Source organism: Stegastes partitus, unplaced genomic scaffold (genome assembly GCF_000690725.1).
Source record: "Stegastes partitus isolate 25-593 unplaced genomic scaffold, Stegastes_partitus-1.0.2 Scaffold463, whole genome shotgun sequence".
Classification (NCBI taxonomy): domain Eukaryota; kingdom Metazoa; phylum Chordata; class Actinopteri; family Pomacentridae; genus Stegastes; species Stegastes partitus.
This window is the reverse complement of record NW_007578194.1, coordinates 211,866-234,192: the sequence shown is the minus strand read 5'-3', so window position 1 is coordinate 234,192 and position 22,327 is coordinate 211,866. Positions and strand designations below refer to the sequence as shown.

The window sequence follows — 22,327 nt, the reverse complement described above, 5'->3', positions numbered from 1 at the left end:
CCAAGAAGAAATCAGAACATTTGAAAAGACAAATGTGTTGCCTTGAATCTGGGAACACAAACACTTGCAGATTCTAAAGAAAGTGCAGTTTGTTTGAAGCTAAGGGAGTCAGGCTATCGAGTCATTTTATTCAGTTTTAAGGACGAGCAGTTGTATTCCAGTTGCAGTTAATGAAAAAAACTTGAGATAATTGATGATATTATCAACTCCTGTCACAATCATTTCAGCAGGAAACCTGGACACATCCGTTCTCACATTAGCAGTAGAGGCCAATCTGGGTTCTAGGTGGGAACAGACATGGACACTGTAAAGATCGGACTGTTTGGGTGCTTTTACAAAGCCCCATAAAGTGGATATGCATTGAAAATATAGTCATTGACGACCATTTAAACAAAAAAAAGTCATCTTTTATGGTCTGTTATAAGCTGCTCCACCAGGAAACTTTAGCTTAAAAGTAAAGACATCAGAGTCTCTGTTCCAGAAAACATTTGTGACTTCAGTAAATCCTCATATCTCGATGGCATTTATAGCTTCATGTCGACCAGCGTTTGCTCAACAGTGATCTGCCTCCAGATGGTGAGCCCCGCATATCTGCTGCTAGCTTGGAACTATGGTTAATGGTCCAAATACCTCTTTAACAGCTTACGGTTCTGATTCATATTACACGGTTTTCTAATTACAACACGATAATCCATTAGGTCGGAGTATTTAAATAACAAGCAAGTAATTGTTGGGTTTCAATAAGTTAGCTAAACACGGTTCCACACAGTTGAACCGGACTGTGAATCAGGCATTTAGCACTTTTGTTGTTTGCCATTTGTCTGCAAAGTTATCAACATGTTATCTACAAGACAAACTGACTGTGTCTCTTTTGTTTGTTTCCCATTGATTTCTTTCCAGACTTGTAGTCGATCTGGTTGCACAAAATAATTCTGAACTTAAAGCAAACCTCAAAACACACAGTATGTGTTCGCCTTTCTCAGAATCTAGCAAACCTACGACCGGCCTTAATCTGCGAAATCAAAATGAAATAAATTTCCTTCATCAATTTCAAACAGCTTTAAAAAGGATTTTTCAATTACGTAACACACAGCGAGGCTTCATTGCTCATTCGGGGTGTTGCTGGGATGAATGATGCTGGTTTACAGCGTGGCTACTGGTAGGGAACTTTTATCATAATCACGTTGACACCATTATGATGCAGACACAATATATAATTGAAAATGACCTATTTTTCAACAGATTATTTTTTTTTCCTAAAGCAGGAGGCAGTCCAGAGCTGTCATTTCCACTGTAGCTGTCAGGACGTAGCTGGCCGTACATGGCGGCGGCTTGCCTGATGAGAATGTGTCACAGCGCAGCAGAGAAAATGAGATCTTGGCTAAATGCATAAAAAAAAGGACAGTCAGAGATGAGCAAATGCCTCCATTCATCTCTACACTATGGTGCAGAGTGAGACACACACGAAAAAAAATCATTGTTATGCAGCAGTAAAAGACTGCATTGGATAACACAGCCAACAGAGAGGCTTGGTAAGCACTGCACAAAACACAAGAGTACCCTGGAAGATTCAGCAAAATGTTTGATGGGGTACTGGAGCAAATTGGGTGGGGCAGGAATGAAAGTGAAGGGGCTCTGTGGGCTCTGATTAAAAAAAAAAAAAAGAAAGAAACAACCCGGATGCTCCCAATGTTAAGAAAAGATGGGAAGCGCTGATTCAGTTGGGGACAAGTTGTCCGGCACAGAGTCGACACAGGAGGTAGAGGATCAGCTCCGCTTCTGTCCTACAAAGGGAAATAAATCTCTGTCTCTCATTCAGTGGAAACAGACAGAAGTCCCCGGGGCCTGCTGATCTCCAGTCATTGACGGGACAATTTTTCTCCCTCCCTCCCCTTCCCCTCTGTTCTTTAGCAACACCCTCTCCTGTTCCTGGCCAAGTCTCTCCATCTCACTTCGTACTGTCTATTACCTGGAAATGTCCACCTGTCTGTCTCCAGTCCTTCATTCCTCACTTTTGGCTGAATCCACTCTTTCTCTCTCTCTTTTTTCTTTTTTCAATTTCAGTTCTCTCTCTCTTTTTTTTTGTCTCATGCTCTCCCCACCTCGTCCTCCTCCTCCTCCTCTCCCTGCCTTCCTCTCTTATGATGTGTTTAGCATTCAAGGCCTCTCACTGCTGCATCACAGGCCTGTTTGTTTCACCGAGCTGCAAAGAGAGAAAAAGATGTGATTCCTCAGGGAGGGAGAAAAATTTCTATATGGCTTCGCAGTGTGAAGAAGAATAATGCATCTGCATGGATGTGCAGCCACGCGCACACACACACACACACACACACACACAAGCTGTAAATGCTCAAGATTCACACCTTTGCAAACACCACTGTGAATGCATGGCCCCCAAATGCATAAGCTCACCTATAAACACACCCCCTCGGTATACAGTCAAGATAGCATGCATGCGCAACACACCCGCTAATCATTAAGAAGCATAACGTGAACTAATAAATGCTTAATACTCATCCAGGGTTAATGCCCGCCGCCATTTGACTCCTAACTGCAGTTCAGCGTCCATACAATTAACCTCCAGTCATTTGCATGTCAAATTTGGAGGGAAGATTTCCTCAATCTGTGCCCCCCCCTTGCACACAGAGACGCAGGTCAACGAGCTAATGAAGAGTCCTTGCTCCGTTCATGTTGGAGTTAAGTACTTTAAATCCTCCATTGCTTATTAGAGGACCGTACACAACGCATCTCTAACATATTCCAATTAGAAGCAAATTATCAAGACATTAAGCATTCACATTCATAAAGCGCCATGTTTACTGAATCGGGACAAACTGGGTCATATTTGGTTGTCTTAGATGCCTGTGCTGACACAGAGGATTCGTTTACAGTGCGGCCGCCTCCGGCTCTGTTCTGCTGCGACAGTGTCCCCAGATAGAGTCTTAACCTGGAGGGCGACTGACGCGCGCACATCCAAACACACCGTCGCGCAAACACAACCGCCCCTTTAAAAAAAAAAAAAAAAAGAATGGGAGAAAACAAAAAAACAAACACACACACACACCCACACAGAGCCGGGTGGGTGTAATTAAAAAGCACTGGAGCTCTGTGGAGCAGAGAGGGAGGCTATCTGAGGAGAGAAGGGAGGTGGGAATACTCCAGCGTTCAGCCTAAAGGCTTCCACTAATTACCTGTCAATGACAAGGAAGAGGGAGATCTAAAGTGGTAAATATTGTCCCAAACTGTCATTCTCAATGAACCGTACACTCGGCAATTCAGTTCAAGGATAATGCCCACTGACTTGGGAAATAGGATAAGATGCCATATGTTTGTGTAATTCAGGGATAATTAGTTCTGAATCTGTTCTAAACAAAGTGGTATTAAACAGTGTGATGCCAGCTAAAGGTCAAGCGGCAGACGAATCAGGCGAGAAGCATGTGAAGGTCTCCGAAACAGCTTTTTCAAAAGTTTGTTTAATTGCACGTTTGGAAATATATAAAATGCAGTAGAACAAAAAACACTGTCTCGAGCTTATGATTGATTATGAAATATTTAACCCATCCTTGATCTCATTTTTGTTGTACATTTCATTAAATATACAGTATTCGGTGAATCTCCGACTCCCCGCTGCTCCCGTTTCTAAGCAGCATCCATCTAACACCGAGAAGCAATTTCACAAGGTTCAGCTAGGGGCTTTAAAATTCTGAGCAAATGTTGCTGTCCATTACCGCCTCTGTTTTCTTCTCACATTCTTATCTGACATTTCTTCGACCTCACTTTATTTTCCGTGGATTTTCTTATCCCCTCATGTACTCTCCACCGCGGCTAATTTCAAAAAAGCCCCTCTCTTTTCTCCTTCAAGTTGATTCGGATATCCAGATTTGTAAAGAATACTAAATATCAAACATGAATAAAAGTAGTTTTGCTGGATTTATCTGGTCTGTTGTTGGTTAATAATGCCGGCTCTTTACCTGTTGGAGTATTTTCAGTTTAAAAGCAGCAGCGGGGACAAATCCAGTCAAACATTCAAACTTTGCTCTCCATTGGTGCCCCAAAAATACTGCCTACCCCCACTTTAAATGGTTGCAACAGAAGGGGTCCCAGACCTTTTAATTTTTTGGAGAATGACCAGCTTAAAATGGTGGGAACCACTGCTTCACACAGCTAACACAGCCTTCGCCGCTGCACCATAACCACCCTGTAAAAACTCCTCCCGTCTCCTAAAAATACACAACCCAGCCCGGGAAACGTCACCTCGCCTGACCCGTTTTCAGCACTTGAGAAAGCTTCTTGTGTGACACTTCCCGTCTAATCCGATCTGCGCGAGAATTTTTTTTTTTGTTCGCAAATATTTGAAGCGGGCGTCAAAGCCAACCTCCTCCTGTGTGGAGAGATGAGGGCCGGAAGACAGAAGAAGAAGACGTTTGCCTTTTGGAGGTGATTTTTTGTTTTGGAGGGTGTGGGGGGAAATGTTCACTAAACAAAAGATTCCCTGTTTTAGATTTATCCCTGGCAATCAGGTGTTAGGCGGATCTTTGAAACACTATGCGCTAGATATGAATCCGTCAACTGAGTGAATCCATGACCGTATGTGTTCATTTACTGGGAAACTTCACTTGTAAATTCTCGCAGTAATGAAAGAGAGAGAAAAAAAGATGTTTCCTCTTCCTTGTTTGTTGTAAGAGGTTCAAAACAAGTAAATGTCAAGTATGAAATTGTAATTGCACCCTCAGTTCGCGAAACCCAATTAAACGGATAACGAGGCCAGCATTTGAATTCTATGATTAATATTCATGCATGTACACTTATTCAAATAAATTCAAGGTAAGTCTGATGGCTCCGTCTATCTACACCCACCATTATGTGTATCATGACACCGTGTGATTAGCAACAGCTAGCAGGAGACGCTACCGAATCAATACAAAACTATTCACTTAATTAATGACCTACAGGCAGAAAATAATGTTTTTTTATCCATCAGCCGTGCGAGCAGCTCGGATCCAGGGATGAGACGCGATCCCTTAACTTTTCATTGTGAGTGAATAAAGCTGCCCACTGCTTCTGATTTATGGCCAAATACCTACAGTGAGCCTCAGCTCACTTAGACACTTAGTCTTGTTTTTGAATAACCAATAATCTGCTTAAGTGCGTCTGAACACAGCCGATGTTGGATCCTCTTCTTTTGTCACATAAATCTGACTAAATTTGGCCTACTACAGAGTGAACACCAGGGTGCTTCAGTAAATCTGAATGTGCTTTTAGGGAAGAACATCTAAGCTGCTTCAGAGGTTTTAGAATGTAATGTGAGCTAACTGGGATATCTTAGAGGGCGGCACAGTGATGCACTGTCGCCTCACAGCGGGACGGTTCTGGGTTGGAACCTGATGGTCTGCTGGGGGTCTTTCTACGGGGAGCTTGTTCTCCACGGGCCTGTGTGGGTTTTCTCCCACAGTCAGAAGACGTGCTTGGCAGGTTAAGTAGTAGGTGTGAATGGGATGGACTGGAAACTGATGGGACAGGATTCAGCCCCATCTGACCAGTTACAGGATAGAGTGAGTATAACTAGTTAATATATATATACACTGTTACCCATAAAGTTGGAATAATTTTAGTTTTCAGACACATTGCTCTTTTTTTTATTTCTGTTTATACTCATCAATAATCCCTTCTGACCAGGTGTAATGATTACATACTGAGTCCCAGCTACCAGGTGAAACCAATTTTGACTTCAGGATCTGACTGAGGACTGGGACGTCCTGCCCACTGACACCATCAACAAGCTGGTGGACAGAACGCCACCATGTCTGAACGCATTGATCCGTGTCAGGGGTGGCCAATATTAGTGACTGAGTGACATTTAGTTTTAGCCTGAACACACAGTTTGCAAAAGTTAATTGTGGTTTAATTTCTTTTACTGATCTGTATTGTATGTATATTGTGAAATCAATAAAGTTTTGAGAAGATAGACACTTTATCTATCAAGAACAAATCACACTGTTGCAATAATTTCATAAGAAGAGGTAAAAAAATCTATGTTTAATTCAAACTTCAGGGAAACTGTGATTTTGTAGTATTTTTGCTCATATTAGCTAACTGTTGCCTCGCAGCTAGAAGGTCGCCAGTTCACATCTCGATGGGGGCACCCGGGATCTTTCTGCGTGGAGTTTGCATGTTCTCCCCGTGCAGCGTGGGTTCTCTCCGGGTTCTCCGGCTTCCTCCCACACAGTCCAAAAACATGTTGAGGTTAATTGGTGATTCTAAATTGTCCGTAGGTGTGAATGTGAGTGTGCTTGGTTGTCTGTCTCTAAGTGTAGCCCTGTGATAGACTGGTGACCTGTCCAGGGTGTCCCCTACCTTCACCCTAAGTCGGCTGAGATAGGCTCCAGCCCCCCACGACCCTGGTGAGGATTAAGCAGTGTATAGATAATGGATGGATGGATTTGCTAGCTGGCAGAAAATAACAGGAAACATGATGAATGTATATTTAAGCCCATGAAGATTTTCTCTTAAACAACATTTTTGGCCATTTTTTTTTATATAGGACAGTGAAGAGAGTGACAGGAAAGTGGGGGAGAAGAAAAGGGGAAGGACTTGCAGCAAAGGGCCATGAGCGGGATTCGAACCCATGGCCGCTGCATCAGCAACTATAGCTCCTGTACATGGGTCGCCATCTCAACCAGGTGAGCTATGGCAGCAACCCTAAACAACAATTTTTAAGACAATAAACAATAAAAACAACCCACAATGAGTTTGTGTGTTGCCTTGTATGTCCTCTGAACGACAGAGAAAGGCTGAGCTGTATTATGACACATTATTATGTGCTGTGTAGCCGACCGCCACCAGCGACAACCACAGTGCACCCTCAGCTGTGTCTGCTCAGGCGCAAGTCTCTACCACTGCAATTAGAAAGAAAACTCACTGACCACCGCCGAGACGGACTCCAGCTCTGATTATGACTCCAGCCTTGGGATGACCTGGCTGTCAGCGTGATTGTATTCGGAGCTGGAGTCGGTCGTTATGGTTTCTGGTTGTGACACATTATTTTTTAAAGGGTGTAACACAGACCACACGCAGCAGCAGTTGTGTGTGTGTGTGTGTGCTGGCTGGAGCTACTGTATGCCTGTGGTATTATGCTAACACATCTGTCATAGAAACACCGCAGGTTCAAAAAGTAACAGCTGGACACATCCATAGGACCGTAGATTGAACTACAGGAGGAGCCCAAGTTCAAATTATAATCACATCCGTCCACAGTTTCAGCAGCGATGCGCTCTGTAACACCTGCAGTGTGTCTCCTTAAACTGGCGGTGTGTTGTAACTGGACTGGACAACACACCAACTGTTCAGTCAGAAGGAACGCAAAGGCAATGAAGAAAAAAAATCTTCAGCCGCACCCTGTTCGGTGTCTGTACGTAACATTATTACAATGTTATGTACTGTTCACTATTTAATGGTAAAACCTAGGAGGAAAAAATCATTCCTTCTTTCCTAACTTGACCTAGATCCTGACAGAATGTGTGAATACAAATAAATAAATAAATAAATAAAATCAATCGAGAGGTGCATAGCTCCACACACGGTGCATTACATAAGGCCCTGATATAGTAAGCCGTGTTTTATTATGCTACTTTTTGGCAAGGTGTTGGCACAGCAGGCCCATATGGTGTGTGTCTAAGTCCAGTTGGACCCAAAATGGCTCTAAACGGTGCTGAGCTTCTGCCAGAGTGAGACGGAGCACAGATCACTCAGCCAGTCAGTCAGTCAGTTACATGAGGATGGAGGGAACAGCCTGGAAAAGAAAGAGTTTATGGGGGAAGTGCAGGTTTTCAGGAACTAGCCTATTAATCACTTTTAAAACCCTCCTTTTTTTTTTTTAAAGGTTGTGTGTCACTGTTCTTGTTAATAAGAAGGCTGCTGTTAGAAAAGCCCCTGTAGGTTAGAGAAGATGTTTTTATCACTTACTTCACATATGTACAGACCTAGCGTATATTTAATTAACAGCATAGGTTAAAAATGATCCCACTGTCTAAATACACCCACAAACAGGCAATTATTGAGCTCTAATTTTAATTATGGCTCATTAGAAAACTCAGAACATACACATATATATATAAGATAACTTAATATTTACACTGTATTTAATTATTTTATAACTGTTGCATTCAAATTCTTCTGTAAATGTAATTTAGGAACTTTCATCCATGACATTCATTCCCTACACATGTGGTGTATGTTTTATTGTCTGGTTGTAAAAGGCAGACACTGGATTTACGCTCCTGCAGAGATACACGTGAAAGTCCATGCCAACCTCCACACAGCGGGTGTTATAGATAACCGCAGGTTGCAGAGGCTCAAAGAGCAGCTGACGCACATAAATTACAAGAGCGAGTTATTTGGAGCGTGTCAAGTGTAAAAGCAAGCTAATTACCTTCCCTGATGCTAAGCAGGTAAGGTTTAGTACGTTCACCGTTTTAAAGCGAGAGCGTCGGCAGGTGACTGTAATTCATCCTGTGGGGATTTCACGGACAGCTGTTCAATGATCGCAAACGCATTCACCGCAAATCCCGCAAAATTAGGAGTCATCGTCTGGGAACCATGAAAATCTGATCCCAACTGTGTAGCGACGCAATCACTCGAGGTGGTGGTGTCAGCAGAGAAAACGTGTCAGATCATCACCTGGATCGTTAAGATTCATCAGAACCACTGATACATGTACCACATTTCATGGACATCGATCAAATAGTTGGCTAAAAGTCAAACATGTCAGCCTCATAGTGGCTCTAGTGAAAGTAAAAATAGGATTCATCCTCTAGATCCCATGAATGTCTTGAATAAATGTCAGATGTCATCTCCATCTATCAAATTGTTGTGGACATTTTGTCTGTTTTCCTCTTTTGTGTTGTTTGTTTCTCTCTGCTATCCTGTCTGCTCTCCCCTCAGCCCAGATGGCAGAACCTGGTTCTGAGGAGGTTTCTTCCACCCAGTTTGGTCTTTATCAGTCCACTAAATCTGTTTCATCCTTGCATATCACATCCATACATAAATCAGTAGGTCTTATGTCCGTTTTTCTTTACAAACTCCACTCCTGTAGGTTTTAAAGCAACGTTTATTTACCAGCCACGTAACCGCCATCTTCAACATGCCTACAGTTCATCCTCGTCTCTACATGCACTGCTTTCTGGGTAATGCAGTCCCTGCTTAGTGCTCGTAACAACACAGTAGGGACCTCCTCCAACTAGCATTCTCAGCAGGCACATGATCATCCATCCTGCTTACTGATGAAGAGCAAGTAACCCCAATAACACAGGCAACTTCTTACAGTTGTGTGAATACGTGGAGCTAAAATTTCTGGTGGAGTCGTCATCCTGGAAGCTTCATAACGTGTAGTGACATTGTGCGATTTAACCCACATAATGATTATTCTCTAAACCCAATTAGGGAGTGTTGGTGCCTTAAATCAACCAAAAACCAGCTCAAAAGGCAAGTAAACACCAGGTATAAAACAGCAAGACTTAAAGTGGTTTTACAGCCATAAAATTGGGTGATAACAGTTCCATTAAACGGGGTGTTAACGGCCTACTGAGCCTGCTAGAAGGTGGACTGGATCCTCACTGGCCTTTATGTATGAGAACTATACCCGGCGATAGCAGCCATTTAACGAGCTGATAAGACACAAAATGGGTGTTTCTTCCTGGTAAAAAAAAGGGAATGATTTTTCTTCCCACTGTTGCCTGAGGGCTTGCTCAAGGAGAATCATTGGATTTGTTGGTTTTCGGTCTGTAATATAATATGGTTTGGTCTTGACCTTATTATGTGAAGTGTCTTGAGATGACTTATGCTGTCAATTGGCGCTATTAAATAAACTGAATTGAGCTGAATTGTAGTGTTGAGTCTAAACCATGGTGCGGGACCATCAGACCAACACTGCTATCCACAGAACTGCAATGCTAAATGCTAAATCCAGCACATCACTGTGTCCACATTTTAGAGCTTAAATCATCACTCCAAATGAAGGAAAAGTCTGATAATTTAGAGAGAAATGAGTGGGTAACCAGAATTTCAGATATTTCAAACGTGGAAATGACTGTCATTGACATAATAGGAGCTCACAACTTTTATTTTCTTTTTTTTAAATTAAGGGATGCTTTAAAATTGACTTCCTGCCAAATCTAAAACATGGTGACACAGAACAAAATCAGTGAATATGTGACAACTGTGCATCCAACTGGGACTTTTCTTCCAGCATGTTTGTGTCTTTATAGCATCTCCTCTGCGCAGTAACAAGCTGTGCGTCTGCTGCAGCCTTCCCAGTGTGCTGTTAAACTGAGCAATGTTAGACAGGCTGACTGATGAGTCATAGGGGAGTGTGTGTGTTTGTCAGTGTTGTGCATTATGTGCATTTATATCTGTGCTCCTGATATACCAAATTGATTTATCTCACGCAAAGTTCACACTCTGACCAACCGCGTCACCTTCCCGGTGGAAGAAAATATGCTTTACTTTCACACAACAGGCCTTGGCTCTCGGTTCAGAACGGCTGCTTGTCGTGTTTTTAGCTCCTCTGAACCCAGCTGACACGTCACATCTGACAACTGCAACCGCGTCTGGATTTCATTCCAACACATGGCGGTTGTGGAATTTAATCAGATGCAGATTTTTAAGCGCTGGCTGGTATATTTTCGCTTTTCCTTTTCCTTTCATCCACCAACTTAACACTAACTTGGGCAGCCTGCAGCTAGACCCAAAATTAGGAGATTTGTCTCAGCTGAATGATGAGCCCTTTACTTATTGTCATGGCAACACTTACCCTTGATGCTTTGATAATTTAAATGTAGGATTATGTAAGGCCTAAAGCCTCAGTATCTGATTTGATATCACATTTTATGTGTTACAAAAAAAGAAGAAAGATTCAATGGAACTTTCTTTTGTTCATACGGGGTGAAAAATATCAGATCTGTGTCAGGTTGGAAACATTAGCGCTGGTTTCACACACTATGACAACTCACTGATTTAGTGAATAACGCTGATTATCATGCAACAACAGCACATGCAAACAGTCTGTCTTCTTGGTCACTGTGTCGGGTGGATGAAAAAAGTAAATCTTTAACCCTTAGAGTCCTGTTTTTGCATACTTTTAGTTTTGTCTTTACATACAACATAGAAACATGTTTACTGTGCCCACGTTTGGTACGTTTTTTTTTTAATCACCTTTATGATCTGACTATGATTTTTTTTCACTGTAACCTACTATATTAACATTTTGAGCTGAAAAACACACAAAAAAAATACAAAATCCGACTTGAAGAAATGTATTATTAGTTACAATAAAAATGCTTAACGAAGCATTTGGAAAGTTGAAAATTGAACCACAGGTGGCAGATGTGAATTTGAAAAGGTACATTTGATATAAAATCAACTTAATACAAATATTTGCAACAATATACAAAGCAGGTGTGGCTTTCTTTCTGTGTTTATCGATGCCGCTCCTGTAAACAGTGTCTGTCCAGAATGAGGCAAACAGCCACATGGACCTGCACTTCCATGGACTTTCTTTCACTTTTGTTTTGTCTGTCACAAAAAATGACGGAGATGTTGAAAGGAATGCGACGCCTGCAGCCTATATTTCATATGCTTATATTTCTATTTTTTAAAGTTATTTTTTTGGCCTTTGTGCCTTTATTGCATAGTGTTAGTGAGAGAGAGACAGGAAAGTAGGGGAGAAGAACGGGGGGAGGACATGTGGGAAAGGGTCACCAGCGGGATTCAGACTCATGACCTTCACATTGGGACTGTAGCCCTGCACATGGGACGCCAGCTTAACCAGGTGAGCTATAGCGGCGCCCCATATATGCTTATATTTTACACACTTTTTTTTTTCACAGCAAGTTGACGCATGGAAAATGTCATATGATTACATCACGGCGGCGTGACGGTGGATCTCTCAGGGTTAAGGCCTGAGTGCTTGGTTGGAGTATCTCCAAATTAGCTTCTGTGGACGTCCCAAGTGCTTCAAGGAGGGACAAACCATAAACAGAGTATTGGAGGATGTGTTTGAACCATCTAACTCACAATTGACAGGACCTGCTGCTGTGACATCTCACCTGGACGGTGCATTTGTTTTCTATTATATGTAAAGGTCACTGACCTTATGTGTCCTTGATTGGTTTCGTTTTTTGAGTCACTTGTGTCCCATTATCTGCCCATCCCCTCAGTATGTAGGTCTCCTGCTCCTGTTGTCAAGCTCTCCAGTCAGTACTGATCCCAGCAGTTCTTTGGTGGAAGACCCTTTGTCTGTTACTGATTTATTGACTTTGCCTGTTTCTGTGTAAATCTCGTATTTTTACTTTTGGATTTTTCTTCCTGTCCCTGGTTTCCCTTTTTTTGTCTGCTCCTCACCTCTAAAGTTGGCTTCTCTGACTGCAATTTTGTGTCTGAGCTCGATCCTGAAAGTCAAGTTTCAGATTTTGGTTTCTACCTGATCCTTTGTGTTTGAGTCAACTGTTCAGAGGTTTTGTGCTTCTGAGCGGTTTTGGCTGCACATGAAGAACCAGCAGTGTTTTGGTTCATCCGTGTGGTTTATAGAACATTACAAGGAAGCAGAAGCGTATCGAAATCAGCAGCATGAGGTCAATAAGTCATTACGGGTTGATTTAAGGGACCATCGATTCCTTTAGTCAAAGACACAGACTTAATTCAAGTATCAACATTTCACAAATACAATTCAAGTTCTGATATCAATTACATCCTGTAACAACACATAGGCAGTCACGTTAATCTGCTCCTCATTTACCGTGTAGGCTAGAGTCAATGAAACAGGGGGCTTTTCTTATCAACACTGTATTTAACTGCCGTGTGCCGAAGCTTGAATTGAATAACTCTTGACATTTGCATTCAAAATTAAAATTGATTTCTGTTCCGTTCATTAGACAAGCGCCTTGTGTCTACATGAAGCTTAGAAGTCCAGTCGGGACAAAGCTCAAAAATGGGTTCCTTTACAACTGAACTGCATTTTCTTGAGGAGGAAACGTGATTCATTTTGAAACAAACATATTTTCTCACTGACAGGCCAGACTGTGGCATAGCAGGTAAGACTTCAAGTCCACATAGAGAGGCAGCAGCAGGGGAGGAAGAAGGTAGAAGTCAGCAACAGGACTTTCACCCCAGAGACTGTGGTTTGCATCTGGTGTAGGATCGCTGTTTGAAGGCTTTAAGAAGTGTAATTCTCATTCACTCAGAACTAATTGGACAGGTTGAGGAAAATACCACACTTTGGTTGACACGTTCACAGTGATAAATAATTGTTAGAGGCTTGGTTAAGTTTAGAAATGGTTAGGTTTAGAAAAATAGCACAGTTTGGGTTAAAATATGACCCTTTCACACATTCTTTAAGCTTTTCCTCCATTTTGTAAGTCACCAAGTTTTAGAGTGAAAAATAGTGACAGTAAAGCAGCAAGAAAAACAGAACAGATTTGCTGATCTGGAAAGTGTCGGTGATACATCACAAAGGAAAGAAAATGTCGCCAAAAATATTTATGTTTCCCTCAAAATGTAAGTGAGAGTGCAGTTTAGTTGTGTAGAAACATCATTTATGGGAGACAGGGTTGGTTTCAAACACTTTTTATGCTCACTCGTTTCCTGTGTTCAACTAAGCCAATCAGATTTAAAAGTTTTCTTGTCAATGCACCCCAGTAGCACCCCATCCCCTTCCTGTTGTCATCACAACCAGCTGCTCAACAGGTTCTTACACCAACATCAGGAACACTGCTCTGGTTTACATCCATCTAGACCAGGGGTCGGCAACCCGCAAACCTCTGCTGCGGCTCCTTGTGGTTTTGGAAAATAAATAATAAGTATTTAATTCAAATTTGTTCTATTTGAGTTTGTTATTTTTTTTAAACATAATTCTAAATTTGCAGATTATGGTGATCTTGTAACATTAAAATAAAAAAATTTTGTAGCTCAAAATATGCGTCACAACCGCCAATGTGCGACACCCGCCGGTACGCGCAGTGTTGCCAATTTTGTGACTTTTTCACTAAATCTGGCAACTTTCCAAACCCTCTTGGTGACTTTTTTTTTGTCAAAGCAACTAGCGACAAATCCAGCAACTCTTTCTGGTGTTATTGGAGACTCTGATGTGAAAACACATATCGTTCTGCAGTTACTGTCCTCAGTGAGCAGTGATGCCGCCGTGAGCTCCTCCCCATCCTGAAGCGCTCACAGGCGGTCAGGAGTCTGGTCAGCAGTCCCAGCTGCAGTCAGCAGGACAACCACACGGTACTTTTACTTTGCTGCCAGTGGACAATTTAATTTTGGCTTTTTATTTCATAAATACAAGGAGGATTCAAATAGATATTGAGTATTTTATTTGAAAGTAACCTTTAACCCAGCGGGGGTTTTTTGTTTGTTTTTTTTTCGGTGTTCAAACCATTTTTGTTGCAGAAATAAAATGTTTTCTCTGTAGCAGTTTTTTCATACATAGCATAACGGTAAAAATGATAAATGCAGTGTTATCTTCATTCCAGATGTCAAAAGGGTTTTGTGGGTCCTGGTGTTTTCTTTTCCGTGGGAAACGGGTCCAAATGGCTCTTTGAGTGTTTAAGGTTGCCGACCCCTGATCTAGATCTTCAGTTAGGCCATCCTTCACCTTCTTACCACCTCTAATATTGACCTGCATTAGGTGTGATTCTCCTGCATCACTTTCACTAACCCTGCTGAAGGATGAGGTCACATCAGGGCATCACCTCCAGACTCCTCAGTTTTCAGCTTTTTCAGTTGTGCACCTACGTCTCATACGGTTATTGAATAACTCTGTAGTTTTTCTTTCCTGATTAAAATGCCCTCTCTGAACATAGCTGCAAAAAGACTCAACCTTTTCAACAGACGTCACATACTCCACCATATGTGGACTCAGAGCTGAATGAGTGGCCCGCAGAGCTACTCCTTCATTAAAGTCTTAGACGAGCACCTTTTTTCGGTAACAAATTTCAGGTCATGTCAGGGGCACTGCGAAATACTGAAGAAACAGAAAGTAAAACAAATGTATTCATCTCCTGCCCAGTGGTTCGGCGCAATAAAACCAAGGAATCACATAAATCTAAGCAAACTAAAAGCCATTTTTGCATTTAGTAGAAAACAAAATAAATGCGTATGTCTAGACAAAAACACGAACAGTTAAATAACTTCCTCAAACTAAACTAAGCTGGAGCTTTGAGGGCGTGTGCTCGTCTTTGCGTTGGTGTGACACCGGTTTCTTAAGTGTGTGCTGAAGTACTGGGAGCTATGAAACTGTTCCAGGTTAGCAGTAAGCGGTCAAGTCTTTCCCACATGTCTCATGAAAGGTACAGACAGAGAAGGGAAGAGAGAGAAAAGACGCCGTTGTGGGCTCATAGAAGGGTGCTGATAGCTCAAATAGAGTCCTTTTATAGGCTGATGAAGTCACTTTCGTCTCCCTCTACAATTACCAGTAAAGTGCTCTCGAGCGGGGTGCTGCTCCTCAGTCCACAAGTGTCGAAGAGGAGCAGGAACTGTGGGAACCCGGCATCTCATAGGTGTGAGAGTGTGAATCGCCCGGGGAGGACAAATTTTTATTCATTCTGCACGTTCGGCGAGGTGGAAATAGTATTACACTTCTACATCTCACACCCAAACCCTGACCTTTTCAGAGCTTTCTTTTTTTTTTTTTTTTCTTCACCCAGAATCACCCAAATATATTAAGGCTGCCACCAAAAACGGGAAACACCTCCTGAATACAAAATGCAAATGAACAACGAAAAATCTCAGCGCGATTATTGGGTAATAAAAAATATTTATATGTCGCATACCGTTTTAGCCGTACTCTAGCAAGATTCGAGTAATGCACCTTTCGACTGAAAATGAAAATGCGTCTCTCTCCACTTGCGAGCACTTTCCTCCCCACTGCTATGAATTGGGTACTTCATTTATGTGCTCTTAGCCAGGGTGCCTTGTTATATCAAGATTAACTTAATGGAGATACAGTGCATCTTTAGCTTCTAATGTTCTGCAGCCCCACTATTAGAATGATTTCTTCATGCCAACTCGCCAGTAATAATCTCCCAACACGGTCTCAAGCCTGTGACATATAGATCACAGCACGGCTTCATGCCGGTGATTCATTCTGCACGCTGCTCATTTTCATCGTTCGTGCGACATAATGAAACACCTCTACTATAGGTCATTAGCGATCTCGCCACACAAGCGCGGCTGTTGCCTCACATTGAGAGGAATGAAACCGCGGACAGCATCGAGGCGGCTTTGACAGGTTGCACGAACTAAAGAATAACTATCGCTTCAGGTAAAAAGTAGTCAACTTGGGTGAGAAGTTCACTTGGCACAGTAAAGCGGAACCCAGTGGAATTTAAGCAGGACTCCATGCAGATGATAAGCTGGTTTTAGCACGATGACACAAACTTTCTCACTGAATCAAATAGAGTGAAGCAAAACTTGTTGTGTGCCACTCTTCACCTTGGGCTCTCCCTACATGTTCTACGACCTAACTGCTTTCACCAATGCAATTTAGAAAAAGTCAAGTTTAACCTCTTAAGACCCGAGCTCTTGTTTGATATGCACTTTTTTAAAAATTATTTCTCTTTGGTATTTGATCAGATCAAATAGCAAAGAGGAATTAAAAATGAAAAATAGAAAGAAAATAAAAATATATTTTAAAAAAACTATATAAAACATAACAAAAAATAAAAATATATATAAAAAAATAAAAATTGACAATAAATAAATAAAATAAGAATAAAAAAATATAAATTAAAAAAAAAAACAAACTAACTGCTGTGGTAATATAACCCAAAATGTGACGTCCACGCATGTGTACACCAGGTCTTAAGAGGTTAAAATCAAATCTTTTGCTTAAAATTGCAGCAATTATGAGTTTAAAACCTCAATCTTCTATCATAACTGTTTATTAGATCCTTAAAAATTCCTTACTTTAGCTATTGATCTGTCGTGTGTTTAGTCAAGACACTCTTTAATTCTCACTCTTCCTCTTTGTATGAGGAAAAAGAAGTGGTTCCTCCTTAATGGTACAGCCTGAACAGCTTCAATCATATTAACTGCATTATCATCATTTAACAAACATAATCTAAATAGATAGTTGGTTTATCTTTGTAGCACTATGCTGCCCCTGAAGATGAACACTGACTAGATTTATTTTAGATAAAAGTTGAAGCTAGGGGCTTGAAAACATTTCTGTTTTTTTTTTTTGTTGCAATCCATATTTACAATTGAGCTAAATGACAGTGTGACTGATTCGTACGTTGGAGACAATGGCAGAGGAAATAAGACTCATTCAGCCACCGGTTGTTTTTATTATCTCACACTGATGGACTTTTACGCATTGTGTTTTTTCTGTGGTTGTTTTCTTGTCTACCTGTTCAGGGACAACAGATGTAAATTAGCTGCTAGGCAGTGCAATTACTTTAAAAAACAAAATCTGCAACTGCAAAAATAAGCAATAAAATAAAAAATAAAATAAAAATAAAATGAGAAATTTTAAGCCTCAGAGCTGAACAGTTGAGATCTGAAATAGCACTGTTTATCAGAGCACTAACACTGTATAAACACTGATTCTCCTAACCTGATTCGTTTTAAAATATATGTACAGGTATAGAGTTATTTATATATATTTCATTCCAATCATCAGTGGCAGTATTGAGCACTCCAGCACCAGCAAGAAGTCCAATCCAATACGATGTCTGATTTTACATGGTTTGTATTGACTTCAACAGCAGATGCCTTTCTGTTTCAGGATAAATCATGTTTTTTTTGTTATTTGACAGCTTGTAGGTCGCTGAGATTCTCTACGGTCGAATGACATTGGGTTTTTTTTCCTTTTTTTTTTAAACACTGATCTCATATTTTTTTTGTGTGTGGATGTCGTAATCCTGGAGGGTATCCACGCTGTGTCCGGGTAAATAACACATATAGTCCTCGAGGGCTGAGCAACACAGTGGAATTACTGTATTTAACAGAAAAATACAAAATAATACACGATCTTTACTTAACAAAATTGTTGATCATGAGTCAGAAACATATCACCATTACTTGTTGACAAACCTCTGAGGTGTGATGACGCAGCAACAGAAGCTTTAACATTCGACACACGTTTACACATCCTCTGTATTTACAGCTCGTTAATAGCCAAATTGATTGTACGGGAAGTTTCATGCTTAAGTGCAGCATGCTGCTCAAGGACACACAGTGCCTGGGAATGTCTAATTGGCAAATTACATATTATTTTGTTTTTTAATTGAGTGTGTAAGAAAAACTGTCACAACTTGGACGTGCTGCCCAACAAATATTTACTCCACATTTGCCTTTTCATCTGAGTCAGTCCATCTGGAAATCATCAAAAGGTGATTTTGCACAAATTTGTCAGCCTCTTGAACCGTAATAGTGGCCTTTCTATGACCCAGCTAATTTAGCTCAGCTTCCTGAACTACACACACGACTGTAGAAGAAGCACTTTGGATGCTTGATTTTATTTATTAAGCAACACCATCGGGGAGGCATCGCAAATTTATTATGCAGCAGGACAACAAACCCAGACTTTCAGCCAGAGTCATAAAAAAGAATCCTCTTTAGTCACAAGAAGAACAAGGAGTCCCTCAACAGATGGCACAGTCCCCACGGAGCCCTGCAGTTAATTTGGTAAATAAAACTATTCATGGCATAATTTTTTAAAACCACACTTACTTTACTTTTAGCGCCTAACACTTTTGCACAGGACTGTACATTTATATACATGTATGCAAACTACACACAGCCCGGAGCTACAAGTGAGTGCTGTAATTGCTGACAAAACCAGAGAGACCTGACACTGTCTGACCAGAGAGGAAGATAAGGGAAATGGAATAATCATGCCGACTGAAAGACAAACACATACACACGCGCTCTGATACACACTAATATGCACAGACAGTGTGCTTACCCACGTGTGCGCTCATGAATTCATCTGTGGACTGGATGGCTAGAGGGCGCAAACTGTTCAGATGCTGCAGAGCCGTTGCCACCTCGATGCCAGGGGAGTTAAGTGTTTTGGCTGCTGTCTGCAGATGCAGAGTGCCCCTCATCTATTTGTCATTTGGGACGGCTACAACTGGAGCCATTGCGGGGCTTCAGCTGATTTAAAGCGACAGCTACACAAGGCCATCGTATCCATCACTGGGGAGTGGTCCGCATTCGCCGACTACCAAATTACCGCCTTATTTGCAGGCCCTGCCCCCCAATACAACCACACCTATCACCAGCTGATCTATAGCACACCAACAAAACCCAAACAAGGTGTCAGCTTGCCGGGACAAATCAGCAACAACAGACTTAAGGGCAGGTGGTAATCCTTCTCACATGCTTCAAGTGCGCCGCGTTGGAGAATTCATTTTATTGTGCCCACGAGCGAGTGTACAAGCTGTACTTCTGTTCTCGTATTCTATTTCTTTCTCTCTCCTCTGTTAGAACATCTCCTCTCCTCCTTCTCTCACGGCTGCATTTGAACAGAATGTCAAAAAAAATACAAAAGTGAATGGCCTTTAAAAAAAAAAAAAAAAAAAACCCGCTGGGAGTGAGAAGAGAAATACTCAAAGAACATCGCTTCCTGACCTCGGGCTGGATTCTGTGGAATTTGCCAACAGAGTCGAGCAAATAAATGGAATGGCACATTTTAGGAAAGTTTCACACCATTTATTAACTTGTGCCTTACCTTGCTGAGCTGACTGGCCGGCGAGCCGCTGCTGTTGACAGTGTGGCATTTGAAGTTGAGCAGCGTTTCCCCCAAGCCATCGTGATCTCTGCTTGCGTCCCTGTCGGTGTGAGAGTGGCCGTGGGGGAGGAGGGGGGAGGCGGCGGACGAGGGCGGCCGTTGGAGCGCCGTGCAGGACAAACCGAGGAAGTTCGACGGCCGGATGAGAAAGGCCTCCAGAGCTATGTTAGCAGACACCTGAGGCGGGTACCCCCAGATTTAGGAGTGGGGGGTGGAGAGAGATAAGAGTTGTCGGGCGGTGGGAGAGAAGGGAGAGCAGACATTTTTATATTAGTCATTTAGCAGGTGCTTTTATCAGCAGTGACAGCAGGGAAAGAGAAAAAAAAACAGACAGAAGTAAGAGGAAACAAAGAGAGGAAGCAATTTATCTCTCTCTCGCTTTATTCTAGCTATCTGCCGGAGCCAAATTAACTTCTCATTATTCCAAGCCTCAAGAAAAAAGGTAAAGCTACGGGACATTTAGTGAGATAATCAACCTTTGCCCTGACTGAGGGTGGCCTTAAGTGTGGGTGTCACTGTTTAGTAGTTCAGCCATACCTTAGAAATGACCTGATTGTCTCCGGTCAGCGCCAGGTCAGCGATGCGCTCCACGCACTGGACGATCCGAGTGCACGCCCTGGCCTCGTTCTGCGCCATCCACAAGATGTGCTCCTCCACCAGCATCATGTTGCTGGCTATGTCTGATATATAGTCCCCCAGCTGAGGAAACAAGACACGTATGCAAATTAATGCGTGGCGCTATTACACAAACTGTACGTAGAAAGCACACACACACACAAAGCGGCGGACTCATCATGCACATCAATCATATCCACAACAACAGGCACATTTATAATCTCCAGTCAGAATTGTGAGGGAGGCAATGGTGGCTTCATTCATTATAGGGAGATTTAATTTAGATTAGCGGCTCCAATGGGGCATAATCGCTTCCTTGGGATGGCACTTCGCTATTTACTTACTGTACTTTTCATTGTTGCTTCGTTTGACTGTTCTTTATTGGATGAATGAGGGTGGTCTCATCAGCATTGTCTAAGGAATGATAAAACTCTAAGCATCTCCTAATAATATCTCCTCCCGAGTGACCTATGATGAGTAATTGCACAACTGAGAGCTAATATTGATTCTTTTCACTGACTAAGCTCAACACCCTTCCCTCCCCGCCCCGCCCCGCCTCGAAAGAACCTGACCTTCAGTGTGACGTAAAATCCCCCCGGCTGCCTCTGGCCACGGGAGTTCACTCGAGGTAAAAAAACATGGCTTTCCCAAAAAAAGAGATGCATCTTCATAACCATAATTGCCATTCAGGTCCGGTGCCGCCACGGGCGAGAGGAAATCGTATGAGGTGAAAAGTTAAGCTGTCTGGAATCGATTGAAGGATTGAATGCAGAGTGACAGCGTGTTGCCGTGTCTTTTTAGACAGCCTTTTGCCGTCTCTTGCTGGGATTCAGTCAGGAGTCCGTCTGTGTTTGCTCAGTCGGGGCTCTTGAGAAGCTGTCGTTACCTTCAGGTGAACTAGTCAACAGAATATCATCCTTTCTTAAAGCACAGCCTTCAGAAAAAAAAATGTGCAACAATAGAAGCTGGAGTAGGAGCTAACTACATGAGGACTGTCGCTTCCTTTACAATGTTAATAGTGTAAATGAAACGACTCACAGTGGTGACGGAGAGGCTGCACTGTGAGTTCATGATTCAAAACAGAACAGAGAAATCTAAAAACTGAGACTAAACACATGTTGTTAAATGTGGCTTATTCTATCTGAGAATATAATTATCCCCGATGAGGATAAATGTCCAATTCCTGACCGCAAATGCTCCACGTAACTCCAGAAGTCGCCACCAGATTATGTTGATTTTAACTTTCCTTCGGTATCAAAGAAATCCAGTGGTTCATATCTTTAACTACTGGAATTGCTCATTTGGAATACTTCTAATTGTGCCAATTTTCCAACAGAGAGAGGGCCACGGTGTCAGACTGCTTCAAAGGATTTTCTTTTCTTATAATTACATCACGCCTGGATTTAAAGAGCCAACATTGTGCACATTTACAGGTTTCTAACTATATTTTGGGGGTCTATAAGAAAATGACTAAGATGCTTTAATGGTCAATGAACACATCATTTTCTTCAGCACCTGTTCTCACTGTCTGAAATGCTTAGTTTTAGCTCCGCCTGATTGGCGAGCTGGCTCCATGAAAGCGAGGTAGTGTTGGTTATGTATGAACCCCAGATCTATGAGTTCAGGCAGAGAGATGTAGCCCTGGAGAAGCAACTCCAGTGAGGAAATATGGTGGGCTTTTTTGGAGGACAGGTGACACTAGCTGGTGTGCATAATGTGTTTAATTGTGACATATTTACCAAAAGGACACTACGAACAAGGTGCTACAGGCAAGTAAGGTGCTGAGTTTTCTTTTGGACAGAATAATTCGTAGACTTTGAGCTTTGTATGTGTTCAGACCTTTTAGGTGCACAAAACAGTTAGAACACATTAGAGCAAAGGGAAATACCCAACAAGCACGATACGTGCTCTTTAAGTCTTTAA

The 22,327-nt window shown here is 42.0% G+C and overlaps 1 protein-coding gene across 1 annotated transcript in view; it reads right to left on the bottom strand.

Moving 5' to 3' along the window:
* adgra1b (adhesion G protein-coupled receptor A1b) overlaps positions 1-22,327 on the bottom strand; it is a 209,305-nt gene that overhangs the window by 117,714 nt on the left and 69,264 nt on the right. The window contains exons 11-12 of the mRNA XM_008286670.1: positions 20,327-20,488; positions 19,730-19,966 (exon numbers count right to left, since the gene is read on the bottom strand). Of these exons, the coding sequence (XP_008284892.1) occupies positions 19,730-19,966; positions 20,327-20,488 (399 nt within the window). The remainder of the gene's footprint in view (positions 1-19,729; positions 19,967-20,326; positions 20,489-22,327) is intronic.